Below are 22,910 nucleotides of genomic sequence, written 5' to 3' on the forward strand. Positions count from 1 at the left end.
GGGAATAACACTCGAAATGTATATAAGAAATACTCAAGTTAATAAAAAAATAAATAAATAAATAAAAAAGAGTCTATATTTTAAAGAAATCAGAGAAACCATAAAAAAATAGCTTAATGATACAATTTAAAATTCTGGAGAAGAAAAACAAGTTTGCAGACAGAAAGAAGTAAGCAAGACAAGAGTAGAAATTAATGGAATGAAAATAAAATAATATAGAGATCAATGAAACAAATTTATTATTGAAAAGATAAAGACTTACAAGCCCTTCCTTACCCTGACAGAAGAAGAGGATCCAAACTAATAAAGTTAGAAATGGAACAGGAGCCATTACAACAGCCATTACAGCAGTCATTACAACAGACACCAGTGAAATCCAAAAATCATTGAATCTTACCTAAAGCGGTATATCTTCTCCCTGAATTAGAAAAGTCTAAAGAAATAGGTAAATTTTAGGATGTAAATGACCTACCATAACTAAACGAAGAGGAGATCAACAATTCAAACAGACCTGTAGTAAGCAGTGGGACTGAAGCAGTAATTTTTAAAAATCTCCCAACTAAAGCAAATCCAGCACCAGATGGATTCAATAATAAATTTTATCAGAACTTCAAAGAATATCAATACTTCTAAATTAATCCATTAAAAAAACAACAAAGCATTACTAACGTATTTTTTATGAAGATCGTACTATCCTGATCTAAAAATCAGAGAAAGACGTAACAAAAAAGAAAATTAAGACCAATAACCCCAATGACCCCAATGAATATAATTGCAAAAGTTCTCACGGAAATATTTGTAAGCTTAATTTAATAGCACATCAAAAGGATCACTTACCATAGTCAAGACGACTTTATCCCAGAGATGTAGTTATAAAATAATATGTAAAAATAAATGTTAATTATTACATAGATGGACTCACGAATAGAAATCATAAGGCCATCTTGATACAGGAAAAAGCTTCTGACAGAATCCAATATCACTTCATTTTTAAAACCATTTAAGAAAGTTTAAAGCTGCATTTAAATAATCTTAAAACTCATATGAACGTGCGAAAAACCCTGAGTAGCCAAAGCAATCCTGAGCCAAAGTGAATACAGCTAGAGATACCCCATACCCAGTTTCCAGTTATACCACAGAGACATAGTAATAAACAAACAAATAAACAAACAGACACCAAACAGCTTGGTAGTGGCACAAAACAGATACATGGATCCTTAGACCAGAACAGAGGAGCCAGATACAAGGTCACACAGCTACAGACACCTGACCTTCGGCCAAGATACAAAAAAAAAAAAAAAAAAAAAAAAAAAAAAATCCAAATCTGAGAAAAAGAATGGTGCTTGGGTATAAGAGCAAAACTGTCCTCATCTCTCCCACGCAGAAGCCTCAGCTCCCAAAGGTCCCATGAAAACATCTGTACCAGAAAGAGAACTATCAATCCGCCGAAGAGGCGGCCTACAGAATGGGAGAACATTTTTTCTTTATTTTTTTTGCTAGCTGCACATCTAATAGAGGAGAAGTATCTAGAATAGTCAAAGAACTTCAATACCTAGACATCAAGGAAAAACTCAATAGAAAATGGGATGTGGAACTAAACGGAGTTCTTGAAAAGAAATGCAAACGGCCTATGAACAGTCTAAAAAGCCTTCAACATCGTCAGCTTTCGGGGATAATGCAAATTGAAACTACTTGGAGATTCTGGCTGTGCTGACAAGTGTTGTTTCAACTTTATAAAAATCAGAGTCATCTAAGAGGACGGACCCTCAACAGAGGAAATGCCTCCATATGACCAGCCTGTAGGGAAGACTGTGGGGGCATTTTCTTGATTATTGATCAATGTAATAAGCTCATTGTGAGTTTGCACCATCCTTGGGCAAGTAGGTGGCCCTGTGATACATAAGAAATCAGGCTGACACTACCTAAAGACTACACATGGACTGACCCTGGACTCTGACCTCATAGGTAGCAATGAATATCCTAGTAAGAGCACCAGTGGAAGGGGAAGCCCTGGGTCCTGCTAAGACTGAACCCCCAGTGAACTAGACTATGGGGGGGAGGGCGGCAATGGGGGGAGGGTTGGGAGGGGAACACCCATAAGGAAGGGGAGGGGGGAGGGGGATGTTTGCCCGGAAACCGGGAAAGGGAATTACACTCGAAATGTATATAAGAAATACTCAAGTTAATAAAAAAAAGGGGGGGCTTCATTTCTATTTATGGTATATGTATAACAACAATAATGATGATAACTAATGTATTTTCAATAAATAAAATATTCTGAAAAAAAAAAAAAAGAAATCAGGCTGAGCAAGCCGTGGACAGAGAGCCAGTGAGCAGCGCTCCTCCACGGCCTCTGCCTCAGGCCCTGCCTCCAGGTTCCTGCCTTGAACTCCACCCTGTGTTCTTCCAGTGATGGAGTTTGACCTGAGAGCTATAAGATGAAATGAACTCTTTCCTCCCCAAGATGCTGTTGGTCATCATGTATTACCCCAGCAGTAGAAACCACAGGACACACTGTTACCCCAGTCCATCATTAAAAAAACAAATGTTGGTGAGGACGTGGGGAAAGGGGAGCACTCATCCACTGTTTGTGGGAGTGTAAATAGGTGAGCCCACTCTGGGAATCAGGTCAGAGGTTTTTCAAAAAGCTTAAGATAGAACCACCATATGGCCCACCTGAAAACAGACCCAAAGGACCATTCCCCACAGCAGAGACACTAGTTCCTCCATGTCCATTGATGCTCCATTCAGAATAGCTAGGGAATGGAGTCAACTTAGATGGCTGTCAGCAAATGAATGGATAACAAAAATATGGTGCATATACCTCATGGAATATTGTTCAGCTATAAAGAAAAAAATGAAATAATGAAATTTGCAGGAAAATCAATGAAACTGGAACATATTATACCAAGTAATCTAATCCAGGTTCAGAAAGACAAATGTCACATGTCCTCCTCAAATGTGGAGCCTAGCTTTGAAATTTTTATGTGTGTGTTTAACTTGGAGTTACTCCAAAGGTCATGAAGTCAAAAAGGAACCATGAAAGGAGAAAAAAAAAAAAAAGGTAGCTGAATGGACCCAGGGGTAGTAGCAGATACGTGACAGTAAAGTAGAGGGGGAAGAGACTTGGTGTTAGAGGTTTAATCATGAGTGGGGGTGTGTGGACTGAGAGAGGAGAGGGTAGGGATGGATTAACCAGAACAAAACATGCACGAAAAATCTTTATCGAGGTCTATTACTTTACAAGCCTATATACAAACATATAAATGCTTTAAAGGGGGGCTTGAGCAGAAATACCCTGTGTGGGTAGATGATGCCAGAAGACAAGGGTTATTATTCAGGAGCCTCAGTGCCAAGCATAAGATACTCCCCTGGGAATTACTGATCAAGGAGATCCCAAAGACCTCCAAACAATGCCACAAATACGGCCGGTGATCTTAGTTACCCAACTAGATAGCAGGGTCCTATACCTGAGGACACCACCCACTTGAGTTTCAGAGTATAAAGAAATCAATCTGGAACTGATCAGAAAACTTCCTCTCTGCCGGCTACTTTCATCCTGTCCAAAGCTGCTGTAGGCTGTGCAGGTTGCATGGGAAGAAAAGACATCACTGGTCTTACCCTGTGATGAGACCGCATGCTAGAGTGCTCATATAAAACTCAAAGTGTGCCCAGTGGTTTAAAACTGGCATAACTGTTATGGGTGTAACCAACTGCTTTCTGATTGGATTTGGGTACTTCTCCCGACACTGTAAGCCTGGTCAGTAATTTAAGGGTAGGGAGTTCATAGGGTCTATGGAGGAACCTGTTACTGCTGTTTCACTAAATGATCATGTTGTCAAACTGTCTTCTGGATATTGAAGTTGATACCTATAGACAAGTGTTGCTTTCAAGCTCAGTCCAAGAAAGTTCTTTTTTGTAGTAGGCACTGACAGGTAAATGCAAGGCTCATAACTTGTGAAAGTGCTAAGAATAAATGACTGTTGGGTGCTCTCTAAAGAGAACAGTTGTATCAACCTCTCCTCAACCAAGGCTCAGGGGATATCATGGAAGTCAAGTTAGGAAAGATCTCGGAGCCACAGGATAGGGAGGAGAGCTGTGAAAAGTCTGTCTTCCAGATGTGACTTTGACGATTGCACTTATGAGCAAAGACTGTGATTAATTTACTTTACATGTCTCTCTGGTCCAAGTGGTAAGCTTTTTTTTTTAATGACATCTTTTTGTGGTAGTTTGAATAAGAATGGACCCCCCCCCATAGACTCACATTTTCATGCTTATTCCATAGTTGATGGAACTGTTTGGGAAGGATTAGGAGGCGGGGCCTTGTTGGCAGACATGAGTCACTTGAGTCTTTGATGTTCCAAAGGTGCTGAGGTTCTCAGCTCTCTCACTCTCTGCCTTGTGCCTGTGGATCAGAGGTAAGCTCTGAGCTACTGCTCTAGTGCCGTGACTGCCTGCCACCATGCTCCAGCCATGATGGTCAATGATTCTAACCCTGTGGAACCTAGAGCCTCCAGATTAAATGCTTTCTTTTATCAGTTGCCTTAGCCATAGAGTTTTATCATGGCCATAGACAAGTAACTAAGATACTTTCTTATTTAAGAAAACTCACAGCCTGATGGTAGGGGTGCTCACCTTTGATCCCAGCTCTCGGGAGGGAGGCAGAAGCAGGTGGATCTCTGAGTTTGAGGTGGATCTCACTAGTCTACAAAGTGAGTTCCAGGACAGCCAGGGATACACAGAGAAAAAAAAAAAGGGGGAAAGAAAATTTATAAAATAATTTCATTTTAGAGAAATTATTACTTCTATAAAGTGCATGGGGATTGTCAAATGAATGACCAATCTTCTGTAGTAGTTAAAAGATAGGTAATTATAGCCTCAGACAACAACTTCTAAGGGTAGCACAATGTATAAGCCCTTCTAAACACAGAGGGGGGTAAGTAGAAGAAGAAAACAGAAAACCTCCATAATGTGCATGTCTGAAATACTTATGCACCTAGCCATTAAAAAACAAAAACAAAAACACCAGAGAAGGAGTGGGAAAGAAAGTTTTGACAAATAATCAAAATATTCCTCTCAAATATGACTTGATTTGTGGCTTGGCAGTCATTTTATCTGGCTATAATCTATCATCTATCTGTCTGCCAGTCTATCCATCTGTCTGTACATTCATCCACCCATCCATCCATCTATCATCTATCTATCTATCTATTGGAAGAATGAGGGACTCTTACATCGTAGCTAGGCTGGTCTTGAACTCTATCAAAAAACCTGACAAAAAGAAGGAAAGAAAGTGTGCCTAATTAACATTCAAAATACTTCAGAAGTCTTTGATTTAGATCAATAAGCATGTTTTTGATGACTTCCAGAGAGATTTCAGTTAGTCATTAAAAACAAAAACAAAAATCACTTTTGATTGGAGTTAGTAGGTCTAGGTCCCCAAACCAAGGGCAGCTTCCTTTCCTTTCTCCAAGAGATACGAAGATGCTGAAGAACTCAGGACTGTCGTAAGTGATAAAACTATAATTCTACTTCTGAAAAATATTTATGCCATCCTTGATGAGTAGTAAAGGATCTGATAAAATCGGATCTTGGGGCTTCTCCTAAAACAAGGACAATACTGGAAGTTGGTTACCGAGCCACAAACTTTGGAATGGCGGCCTGGGAAGCTCTACAAGTGGGGAAGAGTCTGCTGCCACCTGGTGGACGTTAAACATAATCACGTTTGCTTTAGCGCCTCTCCCTCTCCGCAGCTTCTGAGCAGGCCCACAGCCCCTGAGTAACAGGTTTGGTTGTCCTTGATGAGGGGAGCCTGCAAACTATTAAGAGTCTTAAAGAATTAAGTTTGACAGGTGTTAGAAATGGGTTTTACAAAATGCGGCGCATAAGCAATTAGTATCCAAGTCACCCGTCGTCGCGTCGCGTTAGATGACAAATCCCAGACCTAGTAAATAAGTACCCAAGGTAAGGCCACACCATTTTACTCTGAAAATGAAGTTGGAAAACCATGTCACAAAACACCAGAAAGAGAGATGGGCTTGGTGGCTCATCCTGTCATCTTGTACTTGCAATTAGTTCCTGGTTTGGTTCGGTTTGAGATGGAGTCTTGTGATGCCCTGGCTAACCTCCAAATTCTTTTACAGCCGAGGGTGACCTTGAACTCCTAATCTTATTAGCTTCACCTATCACACACCAGTGTGTGCCATTATGGAGGCTTCAGCAAGAACTTCCTAATTCAAATTCCAGCATCTGTGAAGCGACCGTGAAGAATTAGTCGGTCACATCCAAACACTAACAAACAGGCCAGGTATTCAGGCCACCATCCTTGGGTGCTAAGCGTAGGAAAAAGGGAAACTAGAAACGGCAGACGCATGCGTTAAACAGCCACCTGGTGTATCCGGCTTATTCTGTAGTGAATCTCAAGCTGCAGTGTGTGGTCGTTGCCACCATTTATACATTTGAAATAGCACTGGAAGAAAAACGACCAAGGGAAAACCAGTTCAAGACCCAGCTGTGGCTTTTTGGGTCTGGCTGTTTGGGGCCCAGTTTTGTTTTGGGCCCAGTTATGTTTTTTTTTTACCATAACTAGATGCCACACATGAAAGGCTAAGCGAGTTTCTGTTTACTTATATTTGAAACGAAAAGTATTTGGTATCGGAACAAAAATCCCAAATCGAAGCTTGTTCCGATGGTTGTGATTCTTTTAAAGGTTGCGTTTTCTGAGCCCCAACATCTGCTTCTGACTCATAAACGTTCTAGAAGTACCAGGAAATCCACAAAAATTCCCTCGGCGGTGGTGATGTTAAGTCCCTCCCTGCGTGGCTTCTGTGATTTGTGTTTATGCCTTCCCAGGCCCTCTGCGCTTGCTCTGTGGAGACCTAGATTTCAGTCTGGTTTTGGAAAGCAACCATACCTCTCAGGCAAGATCATGCACTGTAAAACAGGTCGGGTCATTGACCCTTTGTCCTCAGAGGGAGCTGCAGCAGGCCTGGGACAGTGAGGTGCAGTGAATGAGTGCTTAGAGAGTATTTGCATCACCTCAGGTAATCCTGTGTGGAATTTAGTTCAGAGGTGATTATCTTTTGATCATCCCAAATCAAGTCCCTTTCTCCTCCCCAGCCTTAGGAATGGCGCTTGCAAGCTCACACCTGCTGGGCAAGCACTGTAATATTGAGCAATATTACCCCGCCCCCCAAATCACAGCTTCTTCTTAATTCACTACTTCGGGGGAAATTTTGTCACCTGGTGTTATTGTCGCTGAATTTGAGGGTTTCCTTTCTTTCTCACAGACCCCAGTTTTCTCTCGGTCCTCTGTGGTCCTGGTAGCAATGAACAGTCTGGTAACGTAGGAGGCTATAACGTCTGGAAGTCTGAAGGATTCTGTCCAGCACGCTTCCCTGAAATGTAAGGTGTGTTCTATGGTTGCTAGGGAGTATCTGACAGAAACCATGCTGGCTAATTTTATGAACTTGACCCAGGCTAGAGTCATCTGAGGTGATGGAGCCTCAATTGAAAACAAAAATGCTTCCAGAGACTGGGTTACAGGTAAGCCTGTAGGGCATTTTCTTATCCAGTGATTGATGGGGGAGCCCAACCCATTGTGGGTGGGGCCACCCTGTCTAGTGGTCCTGGGTTCTGTAAGAAAGCAGGCTGAGCAAGCCATGAGGAGCAAGCCAGTGAGCAGCACCCTTCCATGGCCTCTGTATTAGCTCCTGCTTTATTTGAGTTCCTATCCTGACCTCCTTCAAGTGAGAGTCAAGAATGTGGATGGGTAAGCCATATAAACCCTCTCCTCCACAACTTGCTTTTGGTCATGGTGTTTCATCACAGCCATAGTGAACCTAAGACAGATAATTGTCTGTGTTGGGAGCATCTTCCAATGGGCTCTGCATAGCTGGAAGGCTTGATCCCTCCATGCACATTCAGGGTGGCGGCTGCCTCAACTGGAAGTGTGCTCTCACAGATGCCAGTGATAACTACTTGTGTTCTTTGAAACACTGAAAACTGGTGAGTCTCACGTTGTCATTCTGCTCAGCTGGTAAGATGCCCAAAGTTATGGGTTTCAAAGTAACCCAAGTTTGGTGACTGAGAGTTAATTTCTTTGTATTGCCTATAGTCAGGGGAGAGAGGGTGCAAAAAGCCAAGGGATCGTTCTTTTTTTAGTCTGCATTTCTTCTTGGGCACCCCCCACCCTGCTCACCAACCCCCATTTTACTTTTTTCCTTCCAGGGCCTCACACATGCTAGGCAAGTGATCTACCACTGAGCTATATCCTCAGCCCCAACTCCATTTTCTAAGTGGCATCCCTTGCCTCGCCAGTGAATATAATCTTGTCACACAAACTCGAAGGCAGAGCCATCTTTTCTCCCCCCCAACCCCCGCCCCCACCTTATAAAACATATTTCTTTCTCAGGGGCTTACTTCCATTTCCATCAAGCTATCATAGTTATAAGTTTATGGCCTATCTTAGGATGAAAGGGTCCTTCCTAAGCCCACTTACTGTATCCAAAGCCATTTATCCAACACGGGTAACTTCATGCAGAAGTTGCTTGCCCAAGAGACAACTAGCAGGTCTGCGGGAGTGAGAACGCAGAGTGGAAACAATGTAGCCGTGTAAGGAGAGTACAGGCATGGCCGGCAGATAATAAATTAGCCTCACCCACTATCCAGAGCTCAGAACCTGCACAAAAGCTACATTAAGGCTTTTGAACCCAAGAAGGAGTAAAAACATCTGAGTCTGGCTGGTAGGTCTAAGTGAATGATAGATGTCTGCCAAAGGAGTAAGCAGAGAGAGGCAAAGTTTTTCATTTTTATTTCCCCTGTTTAACTTCCTATTTGATACATTATTAACCATTCTGAATTTCAGGTGCTCAGTAAAGTAGAAAAGCACCTTCATTCTCAGGGTAAATCCAAGGAGTAAATGCAGTGGGCTGGTTGAGAAGGCAAGGCACGACCGGCATGCTAGCTCACAGGGCATCTGACCTAGGGCAAGGTCTTTAGCCTTTGTGCCTAGAGATCCCATCTACAGTCCATTAAATGGGCACAAACATGCTACCTCCTTTACCTGGACCTCCGATCAAAAGTGTATTTGTAGGAAAGATACTCCGCCGATGCAGGGCAAAGTTTTGAAAAGTCAGTATTCTCATTACAGTTTATATAAAGTATTCACAGACCGCCTGATGTATAGCAGATGATTAATAAGCAAATTGTCCCTCCTACCTGTTGCCTACACTCTTGTCCTCAGAAACTTTGAAACTGTGTGAATGGCTGCCCCAGCTTCTGTCCCTAACTGGCATCCTGATGGGGACTGCAAGTCTTCATTCAGGATTGTCCAGTGTGTCAAAATGTCATTCCCCCACCAAACAGAACACAACACTGTACTCTTTGATGTCAACTTCCAAAAACACTTTCTGTTTCTTCCTAACAGGCGTATTTCTTTTTCATTCAGGGCCAGCTACTGTCCTTTGACTTTAAACTGTTTCTCATGCACATACCAGGAACCTTTCTTAGGGAGCAGAGGAGGCGGGAACTGTGGGATCAGATCTCTGCAGTGTGCTTTGAACATCTCTGAGTGCTCCCATTGGCAGAGGCAGGAAGGAGAAAGGTTGAAGAGCAGGTCTTGGGAGACTGTGCTTAGGGACTCTAACCTAACATTTTGGCCGCGATAAACCACACCAGATGTAGATAAACAGGTCAAGAAGGAGATAAACAAAGACCCCCCCCCCATTGTTCTTTTAGCTGCCAATCTTCTGAGGAGATCGGTAATCTGAGACTGGTCTGAAAGAATTGACTTCTTTCCTCACAGTCCTCTGGGTGCTGGGACCTGGGAACCTGCATCTGCGTGCCTGAGCACACCCCTAACTCTAGATTGGACCATGTTAGGATTAAAATTCTCTCCATTCAACTGCCTCTGAGTGACTCTTTGATGTCTGAGGGCCGAGTGGTGGATTAGTGTGCACGCCTCATAAGGGCACACACTTTAAACATTTTAGAAAGTGACTTCATTGGTCAAGGAAGCAATGGCCTCTCAGTGTTCCTGTCATGGAAGCTCATGGGGTGATACGTGGTGTCTGGTCACTCAGCACTTTGCCTGCCGTCCGGGTCTTATGGGAATTTACTGGTCTGCTTCGTGGCTGGAAGCCAACTCTGGTAGAAAGTCAAGAGAAGAATTTCAACTTGGTATTTTCCCAGAATACTTGTTGACTCCGCCAGCAGCTTTGAAGTGTTAACAAAAATCTTTGTGTTTCCCCAGAGTCCAGTGATACGGGACATAAGACAAGCAAGGGTCAGTGTCTCTGGGAATATCGATTGTTGGAATTCACATACTTTCCTCCTGAAAACATCACACACACACACACACACACACACACACAGAATAGAACTTTTACAAACAGACTCAACAACTCTGATTTCAGGTGAGTTGAGCACATTCTCATTGCTTCCTTCTGAAAGCATGAGAAGAATTAAGCCTTTCAGAAAACAGTCACTTTTTGATGACCTTGATTTCAAATGCCCTTCTTGCTTGGCTGGTGGGGACTCCCGAGACAGCATTGCTGACACAGAGGAGCTCACCTTGGGATGTGGGTGCTAAATGACTGAAGTGACACCCAGGGAGCCCTGAGTCTGGTGCTCAAAATAGGCTCTACTGGCTGTGGCACAGAGCTTTCTGCTTTCCGAGGTAGCAAGGACCATCATTCTCAGAGCAGCCTTGTGGGCTGGGTCATTCCTTTAAAGGAGAATCTTTTTAATATTGCAGATAGGCTGTGGGATGGTCTGCAGCTGTTCTACACTGAAAGAAGTTGGGACTAACTAGAACTCAACCTGGGGGATCCAAGGACCTTGTTGGGGGAAGGGTCACATATCAGATATTCTCATATTAGATATTTATTTATATTTTTTTGGTTCTTTTTTTCGGAGCTGGGGACCTAACCCAGGGCCTTGCGCTTCCTAGGTAAGCGCTCTACCACTGAGCTAAATCCCCAGCCCTAGATATTTATATTACAATTCATAACAGTAGCCAGGATTATAGCTATGAGGTAGCAATGGAATAAATTTATGGTTGGGAGTCAGCATACCATGAGGAACTGCATTAGGAAGGTTGAGAACCACTGCTCTAGGATAAAAGGCGTGAGCTTATGTTACCTATTTGTAACTTAGACATGTTTTCCCCTGCTTACAATCAGTTTCCTCTTGTGCATATTAAATGAGATTATCGTGTTATTTATCAACAATCACTGTAAATAATACCTGTTTCCGAGTTTGAGAGTGACCATCCAAATGTGCATCATAGAACATAGCTCTGAAAATGTGACCGTGGGTAGTCTAAATACATGCACTGTGTTTTATCCCCCCTCAAAACAGAAGCCGTCTATTATCGAAGTATTAGAGCTAGGCTAGTGAGTGTTCTTAGGTCCCACTGTCAATACAGTTCCTCCACAAAATGGAAAAGTGCTGGGCTTGAATTTACATACTACCTGTCTGCCTCCTCGAACCTTTCATATTGTGTGCTCTTCCCACAGCACCTCGTTCCTGCTGGAAAGAGAAGCTTGAGGCATTGGAAAGGGGAACCTCCCAGAAGGAGAGTTTAGCCAGTATGTGGCTGGGATTACTTCTGTGGATCCCTCTGAGTACAGTTCTTCAGGCTCTCAATCCCAGGCCCCCTCAGGGATTCATTATCACTGTTGTTGACAACGGACATAGACTTCATGAATTAATAAAGGTGAACGGAAGAGACAAGGAGCAAGCAAAACTAACCAACAGATAATAAAAAGGAAAGAAAAAAAGAAACTGCTTTGTCTAGACCCCCCCCACCCCGACCCAGCCAACCAACTACCCCAACAAGCTTCACCTAAAGCAAAGTCGGACTGAGATTTAAGAATGGACTTCGGAGCAGTTAGCACCAGAGTTCTAACCTCCTACCTGCCACACATCCCTGCTCTAACTCCAACCGAGGGGTGGAGCGTGCGGCTCCTTGAAAGCCCATCTACCTCAGGGAGTTGGCTTAGTCTTTTCTTTCCCATGCTTAGTCCCTTGGAGAATTCAATCTAGTTCCTACCCACAGACCCTGCAGTCCAGGAGGAGGCTCTGCCATCTTCTGGTAAAAACTGTAGACGCCATGTCTGTACTCTTGGCACATCCCTTAGAGAGTTCTTCTAGACCCACCAACAGTCCCCAGATAAAAAGGTGACATAGTTGTATTCGCCCTGTCTTTAGTTATGAATGCAAATAGTGTCTCTGATAGCACCACCTGTCAACAGGAAACAGGCTTAAGATTCTTCTCATTGCTACATTCCACAAGCCACTGCATAACTAGGGGGTACTTCTGAGTCACTACTAAGAAGGGTATTTTTGAAGCAATGATTTCAAAATAACTACCTGTCAGCTGGGAAGCAGAGCACCCGTATAAATTCTGGGTCTTCCATCTAACGTATGCTATGTTAAGAACGCAAGGTTATGCTATACCATGGTGGTGCACACCTTGAATCCCAGTACTCAGGAGGCAGGTGTAGGAGGATTTCTGAGTGGAAGGCCAGCCTGGTCTACAGAATGGGTTCCCAGATAGCCAGGGTTATACAGAGAAACCCTATCTCAAAACAAAACAAAACAAAACAACAAAACAAAACAAAACAAACAAAAACAAACAAACAAAAAACAAAGCAAAGTTATAAAAAAATACCCCTTTTCTTGTTTCATATGAAGAAAGAATCTTGGGTTGTTTTATCTCTCTCTCTCTCTCTTTCTCTCTCTCTCTCTCTCTGTCACACACACACACACACACACACACACACACACACACACACACCCCATTTAATAAACTGCCTATGCAGGCAGTGAATGATACAGTATTATTGTAGAAGGAACTGGTTGCCCCCTGTGTCCTACAAGAAACTTCCTAATTGATTTCTGTAATGGCAAATAGAGACAAAAATCTCTCCCTGTGGTTGTATCTTCACCAAATACAATGGGAGGGGAGGGGTGTTATAAAGAGAAAAGCAGCCATTGACTCTGCAGCTGACCCACCACTCATGTTTTGGGAATGCCTAAAACTTGCAGTTTCACAGTGAATGCTCCCCAAAAGAAATAGATGCTCTCCAAAGGGAAGTTTAGATGCTATAAGAGAAACAGAAACGATTAAGATCAGAGCAAAGTCATACAGGAAGCCTTTTTAAAAAACACATACAATGAACAGAAAAAGAAGAAAGAAATATTTTAATAGGATAGTGGAATACAGCAGAAGGGCATTGGCAGCAGAAGACAGGAACACAGATATCTTGAGACTGAAATGGCACTGTGCGCCCTCAAATCAGCAAAGTCTTTACAGGAAGTCTCTAGACATCGCCTGTGCAAAGCGGGCTTCCCCTGGAGCTGTCCTTATTCTTTGCGCTTCCCTCCACTAATTCACGTGGAATATTTTCCACCGTTGGTTACACTCAGGCTTAAAATAGATATGAGAAAGGTCTTCAGGGCTGCCATCAGCAACATTATTCACCTCATGGACAGCTGGATGACAGCATGGCGTGTAACCAATCCAAATTTACAAGGTAACCTTGTTCAAACTATGCTGGTTCATCAAATACAAGTAAGAAAAGGAAGGTGCTAGAATAGACTTGTAAGGGACAGTGGAGGAAGCATTTGTCAAAAAGCATATTGAACATGAGGGAAAATGTCTGGGAGGTCACCCAGAGAGGCTCTCGGCAGTTCTTGCTTTGTCTCCATGCACCAGCCCCTGTGGTCAGTGTCCCGTCAGTCCTAGACTATGTGGCTTTGCAAAGTAAAACAATAGCCACGTGTTACTTTGTGTCCATTCTCCTTTGATGCTACTCCATTCTACTGTGCTATCCCTTGTCTCAATGCCCTCACCTCACCCGCAACCGGAGACCTACTCAATGGTTCCTTAAGAAACTGGGAGGGACCATTTCTAAATGGGAATCCATTTCTGAAGATAACAAGATTTCTCTCCTGATGCTAATTACTTCAAATGTGTCTTCTAAAGTGAGCCAATGTATGTGAGGACATCTAGTAAAGGGCCCAATACAGAGTAAGTGCGCTGTGCCTAAGATCCTCCTTATAACCCATTGCTAAGCTACATAAACCCCCAACAAGTCTCAGAGTACCTTCTCTCTGTGGCAGCCAACAGGCATCTGAGGTGGCTGAGCAGAGCCATTCCTGTCCTTGAGAGATTTCCTATTTCCTTAATACCAGAAATAGAGCTAATGATTTGAAGGGACTCCCAGTCAGCATGTTACATTTTCATAGCAGTCTCCCTTCACTATGGGAGCAGAGCTGGTATATTACATAAAGGCTGTGTCCCCAAGGTTGGTTACACTGGTCACTGCCTTATGGCTAAAGCACAAGTCCTAAGTATCCGGCTAAGGTAGTGTCTATTTTGGGATATCACAGATACTTTGAAGTGTGCAAAGAAAATAAATATATTTTAAGTTGAACTGAGTTGGGGTTTTGACCCAAAAACATATTATTATGCTTCTTGGACCCAGATTGGGAGGTAAATATATCTGACATTAAGTAAGGTGAGGATCTGCTAAGCATTCTTGGGGACTCAACACTGCAAACGTTTCATTTCAAGCAAAGTAGACACTCAGCTTCAGCTACAAGCTCACTCTTCCACAACTGAAGGTTTCCACACCTGAACTGTGACACCACTTTTCTTGGCTGAGAACTTCGGCCTCGGAGCCACAAAATAGGATGTGGAGGTCGTTTCTTGCTTTGGAGAGGTGGGAACACTCACAGGCACCGGGGATGCGCTGACTGGTGAGGTGGCCTCCGCAAAGAAGTTGGGCTGAGAGGTATAGGCCGGGACTGAATACACAGATGAAGCCTTCGCGTTTGTGGGAGAGCCAATATCCGCCTGCCGGGGAGGAAGGGCTTGCTTCATGGCAGGGGCTACTGAACTGACCTTGACTGTTGACTTTTGAGGGAGGCCATCCTTTGAATCGGGGGGTTGAAAAGTAAACAAAGACGCGTTGAGCTGATATGGTTGGTGCTTCATGACATCCAAAGTGTTAAGAGGTTTCTTGCCCTTTTTCTTGCTCGTTTTGGAGGCCTGGGCTCCCGGTGGCTGAGACTTGATAGCAGCCAGTGGGTAAGACGGGGAATGGATAGGATTGTAGGCCACCGGAGGCGGTGCTCGGACATTGGAGGAGTACTTCCAACTGGCGGGCAGGGATGGAGTAGGAGACTGGGCCCGAACTGTGTGGGCCTGCACCGTGTCAGAATCTACCACATACTTCTCCATCCTAGACTGCCTTTTAGCGAAGAGTTGGGCTCCTTTCCCACTCATTCCAGGAAGCTCATTGGATGGTCCCCCGGCACCAGCAGGAGCAGCATTTACTAATGGTGTGGGTGCTGATGGCTTGGGTGTATAGTTATGACTGACTACTGCTGCTTGGGGACCTTTGAAAGGACCAGCCAGGTTCAGTGCACTCGCGGGCCGGGCTGGAGGGCAGGTAGGCTGGGCTATTTTGATGGAGGACACAGCAGTGACCTGTGGTGGGTTTGGTGGGTTTGTTGTAGAGAAGGCAGGACCCTGGGCTGGAGCCACTCCTGGAGACCAGACTGGAGAAACAGGGGCTACTGGTTGGGAGGAAGAGGAGGTCTTGACTGCAGGCTTTGGAGCGACGGGAGGAGGGGTCTTTTGTTTGGCAGAACTCTGCATGAAATTACAAGCCTCTGCGCCTAAACTGAGGTAGTCTTCTTCTGGCCCGGAGTCCCCTCCAGCTCCAGTGCCTCGCTTGCCTTCTGCATTTTGAAGAAGGGACAGGAGTTCGGGGTTGGGGCTCACTTTGGTTTCTTTGAAAGTAAACATGGGTTTTGTTGTGCCTCGTCTTTTGGCTTCCTGCAGTATTCCTGTTCTTTTGGCCGGCACTGCGATCCTCTCATCGCGGGAAGCTATTTGCTCAGAAGAATCATAGAAGGCTGGTTGCGACCATGGAGCAGGCTGGGGCCACGGAGGGGGCTGTGCCGGGCCAGCAACTGGGCTTGATATCCCCCTGGAGAAGGCTTCTGGTGGAGGTGAGACTGCAGAGTATGGTGGTGGCGCAGGGAAGTCAGGGATGGGACTTGTCACACTCTGTGTTGGGGAGAATGGGGCCGCTGTCTGGTTCACAGATCCCAGGAAGGGCTTGGCGGTTCTGTTCATGGGGATCATCCTCTGGGGCCCTGCTGTCTCAGACACTCCACTGAAGCCATTCTGTTGTGGCACACTGCCAAGACTGCGTCCCATCTGGAAGGAGCTCTCACTCACAGAGCTCTGCATTCTCACCGATTCTTCTTTTCTTTGATAAGAAGTCATGGTTCTCAGACCGTCCGTCTGTAGGGCATCTGATCCTCCGCCTGCTAGCCCACCGGTCTTTTCCTCTTCATTTTGGGCTGTGAACTGTTCCATCCTCTCTCTCCTCTTGGCAAACATGAGCGCTCCCTTGCCTGTGGTGTCGGGCAACATCTCCATCTTGTCGCCTCGGTTCAGCCTCTTTTCAATGTCCACCAGTCCAGAATCCCAATCGAAGTTCACAACTTGGGTGTTGTCGTCCACGTCAGACAGTAACTCTTCATCCACTTCCGACTCGCTGGTTCCAAGAAATGCAAGGTCACTTATCTCGTCCTTGTCACCTGCTTCCTGGTCCTCCTCTTCCTCCTCTCGCTCAAGCTCTCCAGTACCGTAACTGACTAGGGTGTACTTCCGGGCTCTCCGCCTCCGCTTCTTAAACATCAACACCCCCTTGGAGTTCGGGTTGGGAGCATCCGTTAGGAGGAGGGCGATGCTTTTGCATTTAGACTTGGCTTCTTTTACTTGCTTTTCAGACAGACTTTCACTCCTCCTGAGCCCTAGGAAAGGAACACAAAGTGTACTGAATTGATGAATGCAAGGAAAAAAATGTAGAGAAATTGGTTCCCAATGGGAAAAATGAATAATAAATATGTAAGGACATATTATAATTGGATACTGAAATTTGAAGAGAGCTAATTGATTTATTTTTTCATCATCCCCCCTGCCCCTCCCCACCACGTGTTATTCGAGTGCACATGACCTAGCACTACACCACTTTTGATTTCATTTCAAATCTGCACTCACATAATAGTGATCTATAGCACCGAACATCTTGTCCAGTTTACTCCCATTAACACAGCTTTATACGGGCTGACTTAGAACACAGAACAATCACCCTCCCCCACACCCTCCCCCAGACTCTTAAGCTTTAATAAAAATAGGCTCAGAAGGGATAGTTGTTAATAGGCTATGGTTGTATTATAAAGAAAATACTTTAGGGGCATAATATGTTTTGAAAACAAGATGTACTTTGTCCGGCCATATTTAAAAGTTATGTTAACTGTTTATTTAAAAGTTATGCTACAATGGAATGTTTCCATGCAGTGCATTGAAATATTTAAGCTCCTTCTTTTTTACTTTGACAACCACCTCAAATCTTCCCATGGAGCTGCTGAATTAATGTGAACTCCCAGAATAATGAATTAATAATTGACAGCATTGAGTTAATAATAAGTTGTATTTCAGAGTACCGGGATCTTATGAATGTCTAGGTCTGACACTGTCACACAGATCTGTAAATTAACAGGCTCTTGCAGATATGATCCTGCTCAAGTTGCAGAAGGAATAAATGGAAACCTTGGGAAAGTTTAGAAATTATATGACTTGAGGTCTTTTAAATTAACATTGAGACTGATGCAGCATTCGTGCCACTAACAAAGGACCTGGCACTTTTAAAATGACAGAAATGTATATTTTCATCTTATTATAAAAAGCAGATTAATGTCAAGTTAATTTATAGAATCAACTAATTTAATCACTTTAATGAGTATGAGCCACAAACTTTTATCGTATCTTGAGTTAAACGAAGCTATCAGAAAAATTAGATATTTCATGATTGAAGTTAGTTTTTGTTGTTAAAAGTCAGACTTGGTTAATTAATCAACAACAACAACAACAACAGAAAGATAAAATGAGAGCAAATAATTTTAAAGAATTCACAGACAAATATACAGATATTTATCTGGTGATCAAATTTTGTGCAGACAAAATAGTCCAAAATGTGGCCGGTATTAAATGTGACCCTCTTTTTGACTAGTGCTATCACAGCTTGCTATCAAACTGACAGTGACAACTGCTCACAGCCACCCTGTGAAATATGCGCATGCCGTCATAATACTCAGGTTTAATGTGCTATATATGTGAGGATGCCTAAAGTATAAGGAGTGCCTACCAGCACTTGCCAGCAGAGCTCCAAATGGCTGGGCTAAAAATACGCACCCAGAGGACAACGAGGGCTAGAAGGCCGAAGTGCTACTTTGAGTACCCAAGCTCATGGCTATTGTGTACTAGTCAGAGTGCATCCTCAGAGTAAACGCTAAAGTTTGTTAAAAAAAAAAAAAGAAAGAAAGAAAGGTTTATCTGAAAGAAAAAAACTAATACACTTAAGCTACAACTCTTGACCTCATTCCGTTTGCAACTCCAGATAAGAGGAAATGCCTTGCACTAAGCACATTTCCTACGGGAGAACACTGAGCTGCGGGCACATGGCCCCGGAGACTTGAGTCTGGAAGGTGGTGAAGCGCGCTGCCACCTAGTGAGGGTTACACAACAGCTCGGATCGGATCGTGTAACCGCTGGGCTTCACATTTGTCCTTGTCTGTCAAACACTTCTGCAAGCATCATCAAGCTGCAGAACGTTTCTTTTTCTTTTTTTTTTTTTTCCAAAATGAAGCTCTGCTTTTAATATCAGTGTGGAAACCCTGTTAAAGGCACCTCAGGAGGCTGGATTGTTTTTGTCATTTAAACGGAGTCCACATCACTTCCAACCCTCTTAAAGTATTTTAACACGAAATGCCATAACATTCTTCAACAAATAAAAGAGGCATATTTCATATTTCTTTAGCAGTCCCTGCATCTTTGGGGATAAAATGAAGTTTGTGAAAAACATTTAGGTATCTTAAAAAAGTTTATGAAAAACATTTTTAAGTCTAATACGAAGTTTAAGTTTACTTCTTCTAATTTAAAAACCGGTATTCTCTACGTTGATTATATTTATTATTTTGTGCATTCATTAAGAGATTAAAGATAGTAAAGGGCATGAGAAAAATCTTTTAAAAAATTCATATGGTCCAGTTAGTAAAATACACTAAAGTCCCGGCTCCCCCAACACCCGCCCCAAGCCACGGCAGGACTTACGGGCATGCCTCGCTCTGTGCTTGTGTGGTCTGCCCTGGTCCTTTCCCGAGCGTTGATCTTCTCCCTGCTCGGTGCCTTCTGATGAGACCGCAAAGGAGACCAGAGAAGGAGGTGCTTCTGACCGCCCTCCTTCCACGGGAGAAGCCACACACCCCCTTCCTGCCTGCAGCCTGCACTCTTCAGCCTTCAGCCTGTCAGAGCAATCTAGAATCACTTCCACCTGGGGCAGCCCTGTGCCTCCTGGGTCTCTTCCCTGGATCACTGTCAGCTCCCGGCCACTGGAGGTCTGGACTGTGGTGCCGGACGTCAGAGAAGTGTCTGCTTTCTCAGGAGCAGGGATTGAATTTATGTGGACAGTCCTCCCGTGTTGGGTGCCCCAGTCTGGGTCTGGAGACTTGAATTTTTCATTTCCCAGGAGAGTCACTATAGGGTCACTGGTGCATCGCTGTCTTTCCTTTGAGAGGGACAGCTGTAACTCAACCACATGGCCTGGCTGGCCTGCTTCTGGCTTTTTCCTTAAGATGACCTCTTCTACCAAGTGTCCTTCTTGGGAGCCAGGCATCTGGGAAACTTGGTCTTCTGTTGTACACTCTGCATAACCCCAGGCATTTCCTTGGTCCTCAGTTCGGGGAGCACTAGTCTGGACTGAAGCAAGAAGGAAGTCTTTGCCCTGGGTCTTGGCAGCGTGCTGGATCTGCAGGGTGGTACTTTCCATGGGCCCCCCGTGTGGAAGGTGCTGGTGGTTTGTATTTTCTGTTTCAGAATCCAAAGCCTCACTTGTTCCACTGGTGGGTCTGCACACAAAAACCACCCCAAACAGTTAGTCAGTGTGGGTTCCACCTGCCGAAGTATTTCCCCAACTTAGATGACATCTCATGGAAGATACAGTACAAACTCCCCCCAATAACTTCAACATATTAGAAAACAGAACTTGCCGGAACATCTACAGAGCTTTGAGATAAGTTGTCTTTCAAGTACAAGGAAAATGCTTACAAAAAGCTTTGAAATCTGAACTCATCTTTAATCCAGCCTCGGTTGTAAAAAGCACAGGGTGTAGCTATGTGTGTCCCTCATTTGAAATTGGGCTTTACTGTGTTGGCTATAGATGACCAGGAACTTCGGTGTCCTGTGGAATAAATATTACCGAGTCTCACAGACTCATTCAGAGCTTCAGATCAACCAAACTACAATTTTTAGACATGGTATATTCTTGAAAAAAAATGAAACAGAAGCCCATTTTAGGCACTAGTGAGCCTGGTGAACCCTGCCCGTGCAAAGAACAATTTGGTGCATTGGGGCTTCAGTCTGTGCAAAGAGCCATCCATCCTGTGTGCGATGAATTAATTGCTAAGCCACATGGGTTAGTTAGCTGAGGTGTCTTCCCTTCTGTCTGTGCTTGCCACGTGCAGCATCTTCCTTACAGACTCTTTGTTCTCAGACTGTTTCTTTATCTTCGCTAAGGAGACCAGAGCTATCATTGCACAGCCTATTCTGAGGCAAACCTATCCATTCACAGTCAGGTTTGCCTCCTTGGGTTTATGAGAAGCAATGTCAGTTCAGGAGTCAAATAACTCCTGCCTGAATCTCCGAGCTCTAAGTCCATCTATGAGAAAAGTGTCACTCACAGAACAGCCATAGGCCATGCCTTCATCTCCCCTACTTGTCAATGTCTAAAGCAGCAATAACTCCCCCCCCCCGCTTCTTGCTCCCTTGGGATGGATCCTAACAAAAGCAGGGAACCACACAAGGATGGTGGGGGAGGAGGGCCTTACTTCTCTTCCACTCTAAGGAATTTACTCTAGAATTATGTGCAAGTGGAATTTCAGGCCAGTGTACAATGAGTTTACCTCTAACTGTGATTTTGACTGCATTTGGAAGAACCCGACAAAAATCAAACCAGTTGTTGTTTTCTCTGTGCAAGTTACCTGCAACGCTTCGTAATGATATGGCATTTAAAAATGGTACTTTTAAAAACATGCTGCTAAGCAAATTAAGCTATTCTTCATTTTGCTTTTTGAGACAGTAGTAGATGAAGAGGGTCTGGAAATCACTCTGTTGCCTAGGCTTCAAGTCATGGAGATCCTTCTGTCATATCCTCGCAAGGGTGTGGGTTATAGGCATAAGTGTGCAGATCCCGGAACTTTGTTCTTATGCAGGAAATGATACAGACTTCCATTTAACGCCAAAGCCTGCTCAAATGTTTATTCTAGTGGACTTCAGGATAAAGATAGCTGAAATATCTTTGTATTATTTTATTCATCAGTTATGCTTTTGAGAAGGGAATAGTTTCAATTCATTCTGGTCTTACAGATTGGGATATAGGCAAACAGGCCCAGTGCTAAGATTTTGTGGAAGCAGAAGTGAAATGGAAGCATATGAATAAAATATTGTAAAGACAGGAGAGGAAGATACACACAGGTACTCAGTCTCACAATGTGTATGATTGGAAAATCATTTGCTTGTGATTTCTGGTGATCCTAATAAAAATCTAAGGCAATAAAGTTTGGTATTAAAAGGCAGAGTTTCATTTTGTTTTTAAATAGGGTTTGTCAATAGCCCTCTCTGGGTAATGAAGTCAAACTCTGACCTTCTGAAGATAGTTGACTGTGATATAAGACTGAGGACTCTTAGCTTTCGAAACATGGTCAGATGTCCACAGGGATATGGCTCTGGAGCTCAGAGACAGAATATTTCATCTGAATCCCATCAATTATCTATTTCTTTTTTTAAATGCTGATTTATTTATTTATTTATTTATTTATTTATTTATTTATTTATTTATTTATGTATGTGTGTGTGAGTGTTTTGTCTGCATGTATATCTGCATACCACATTCATGTCTGAGACCCTGAAAGTCAGAAGAAGGCATCAGATCCCCTACAACTGGTGTGCCAGACAGTTTTGAGCCACTATGTGGGTACTGACAATTGAATTCATGTCTATGCAAGATCAGCAGGTACGCTTAACCACTGTTCCCTCTCTCCAGCCCAATTGACTATATCTTAGAAATTTAAAATACTTAAGATAAAGACAAAACCGAACATCAGTCTCACTATTCAAAGCAGCAGAGAACAAGTCCATTTGTTTCTAAAGTGAAGTAGGAACTGAAGTTTGAGCCTTAAACCATTTTTTTTGATCCTATAATAATATCACAGTGGAAACCAGAAGAACATGTCCCAGACAAGTGTGTGTTCCAGAGAAACGGGCCTCATTAAGTCCAAGACAAGAAAAGAGAACAAAGTAGAAAAGATTGATTCCCTCTGTATATGTAGACTATTTACTGGGGGAGGGGGAACCTGGAACACTGCAAGTGTTTAGAAATCTTACACAGAATCGGGGCAAATGTGTGCTCTCTGAGTACCATTCCTCCTGCCTTTTTTGTTTTGTTTCTGTTTGTTTGGTTTTTAAATAGTTACTTTTCCACTGGGTTCTTTTAAAAGCAAAGGGCAACATTTTAAGTATGTGGGATCCTAAGAGTTTGAAGAGCAAATATTTATATTCAATGAACAATATTTATATACAATGAAGATGCACTCATACATACACTGCACACATGTGGACTCATATACCACACAAGGGTGAGGGGTCTTCTACACTGTAAGCAATGCTTTGGCAGTACCAAGTCTTTATCTAGCCTGCTACTCCTTACCAAAATAGGGCTTTATTGGCAGTTCTGACCAAAGAACATTTACTTATAATCTTGTACCCC

The 22,910-nt window shown here is 43.4% G+C and overlaps 1 protein-coding gene across 1 annotated transcript in view; it reads right to left on the reverse strand.

The window, feature by feature from the left end:
- Synpo2 (synaptopodin 2) overlaps positions 1–22,910 on the reverse strand; it is a 154,160-nt gene that overhangs the window by 23,085 nt on the left and 108,165 nt on the right. Inside the window, exons 3-4 of the mRNA NM_001191963.1 lie at positions 19,202–19,995; positions 14,645–16,842 (exon numbers count right to left, since the gene is read on the reverse strand). Coding sequence (NP_001178892.1) covers positions 14,645–16,842; positions 19,202–19,995 — 2,992 coding nt within the window. The remainder of the gene's footprint in view (positions 1–14,644; positions 16,843–19,201; positions 19,996–22,910) is intronic.

Source organism: Rattus norvegicus, chromosome 2 (assembly GCF_036323735.1).
Source record: "Rattus norvegicus strain BN/NHsdMcwi chromosome 2, GRCr8, whole genome shotgun sequence".
Classification (NCBI taxonomy): Eukaryota; Metazoa; Chordata; class Mammalia; order Rodentia; family Muridae; genus Rattus; species Rattus norvegicus.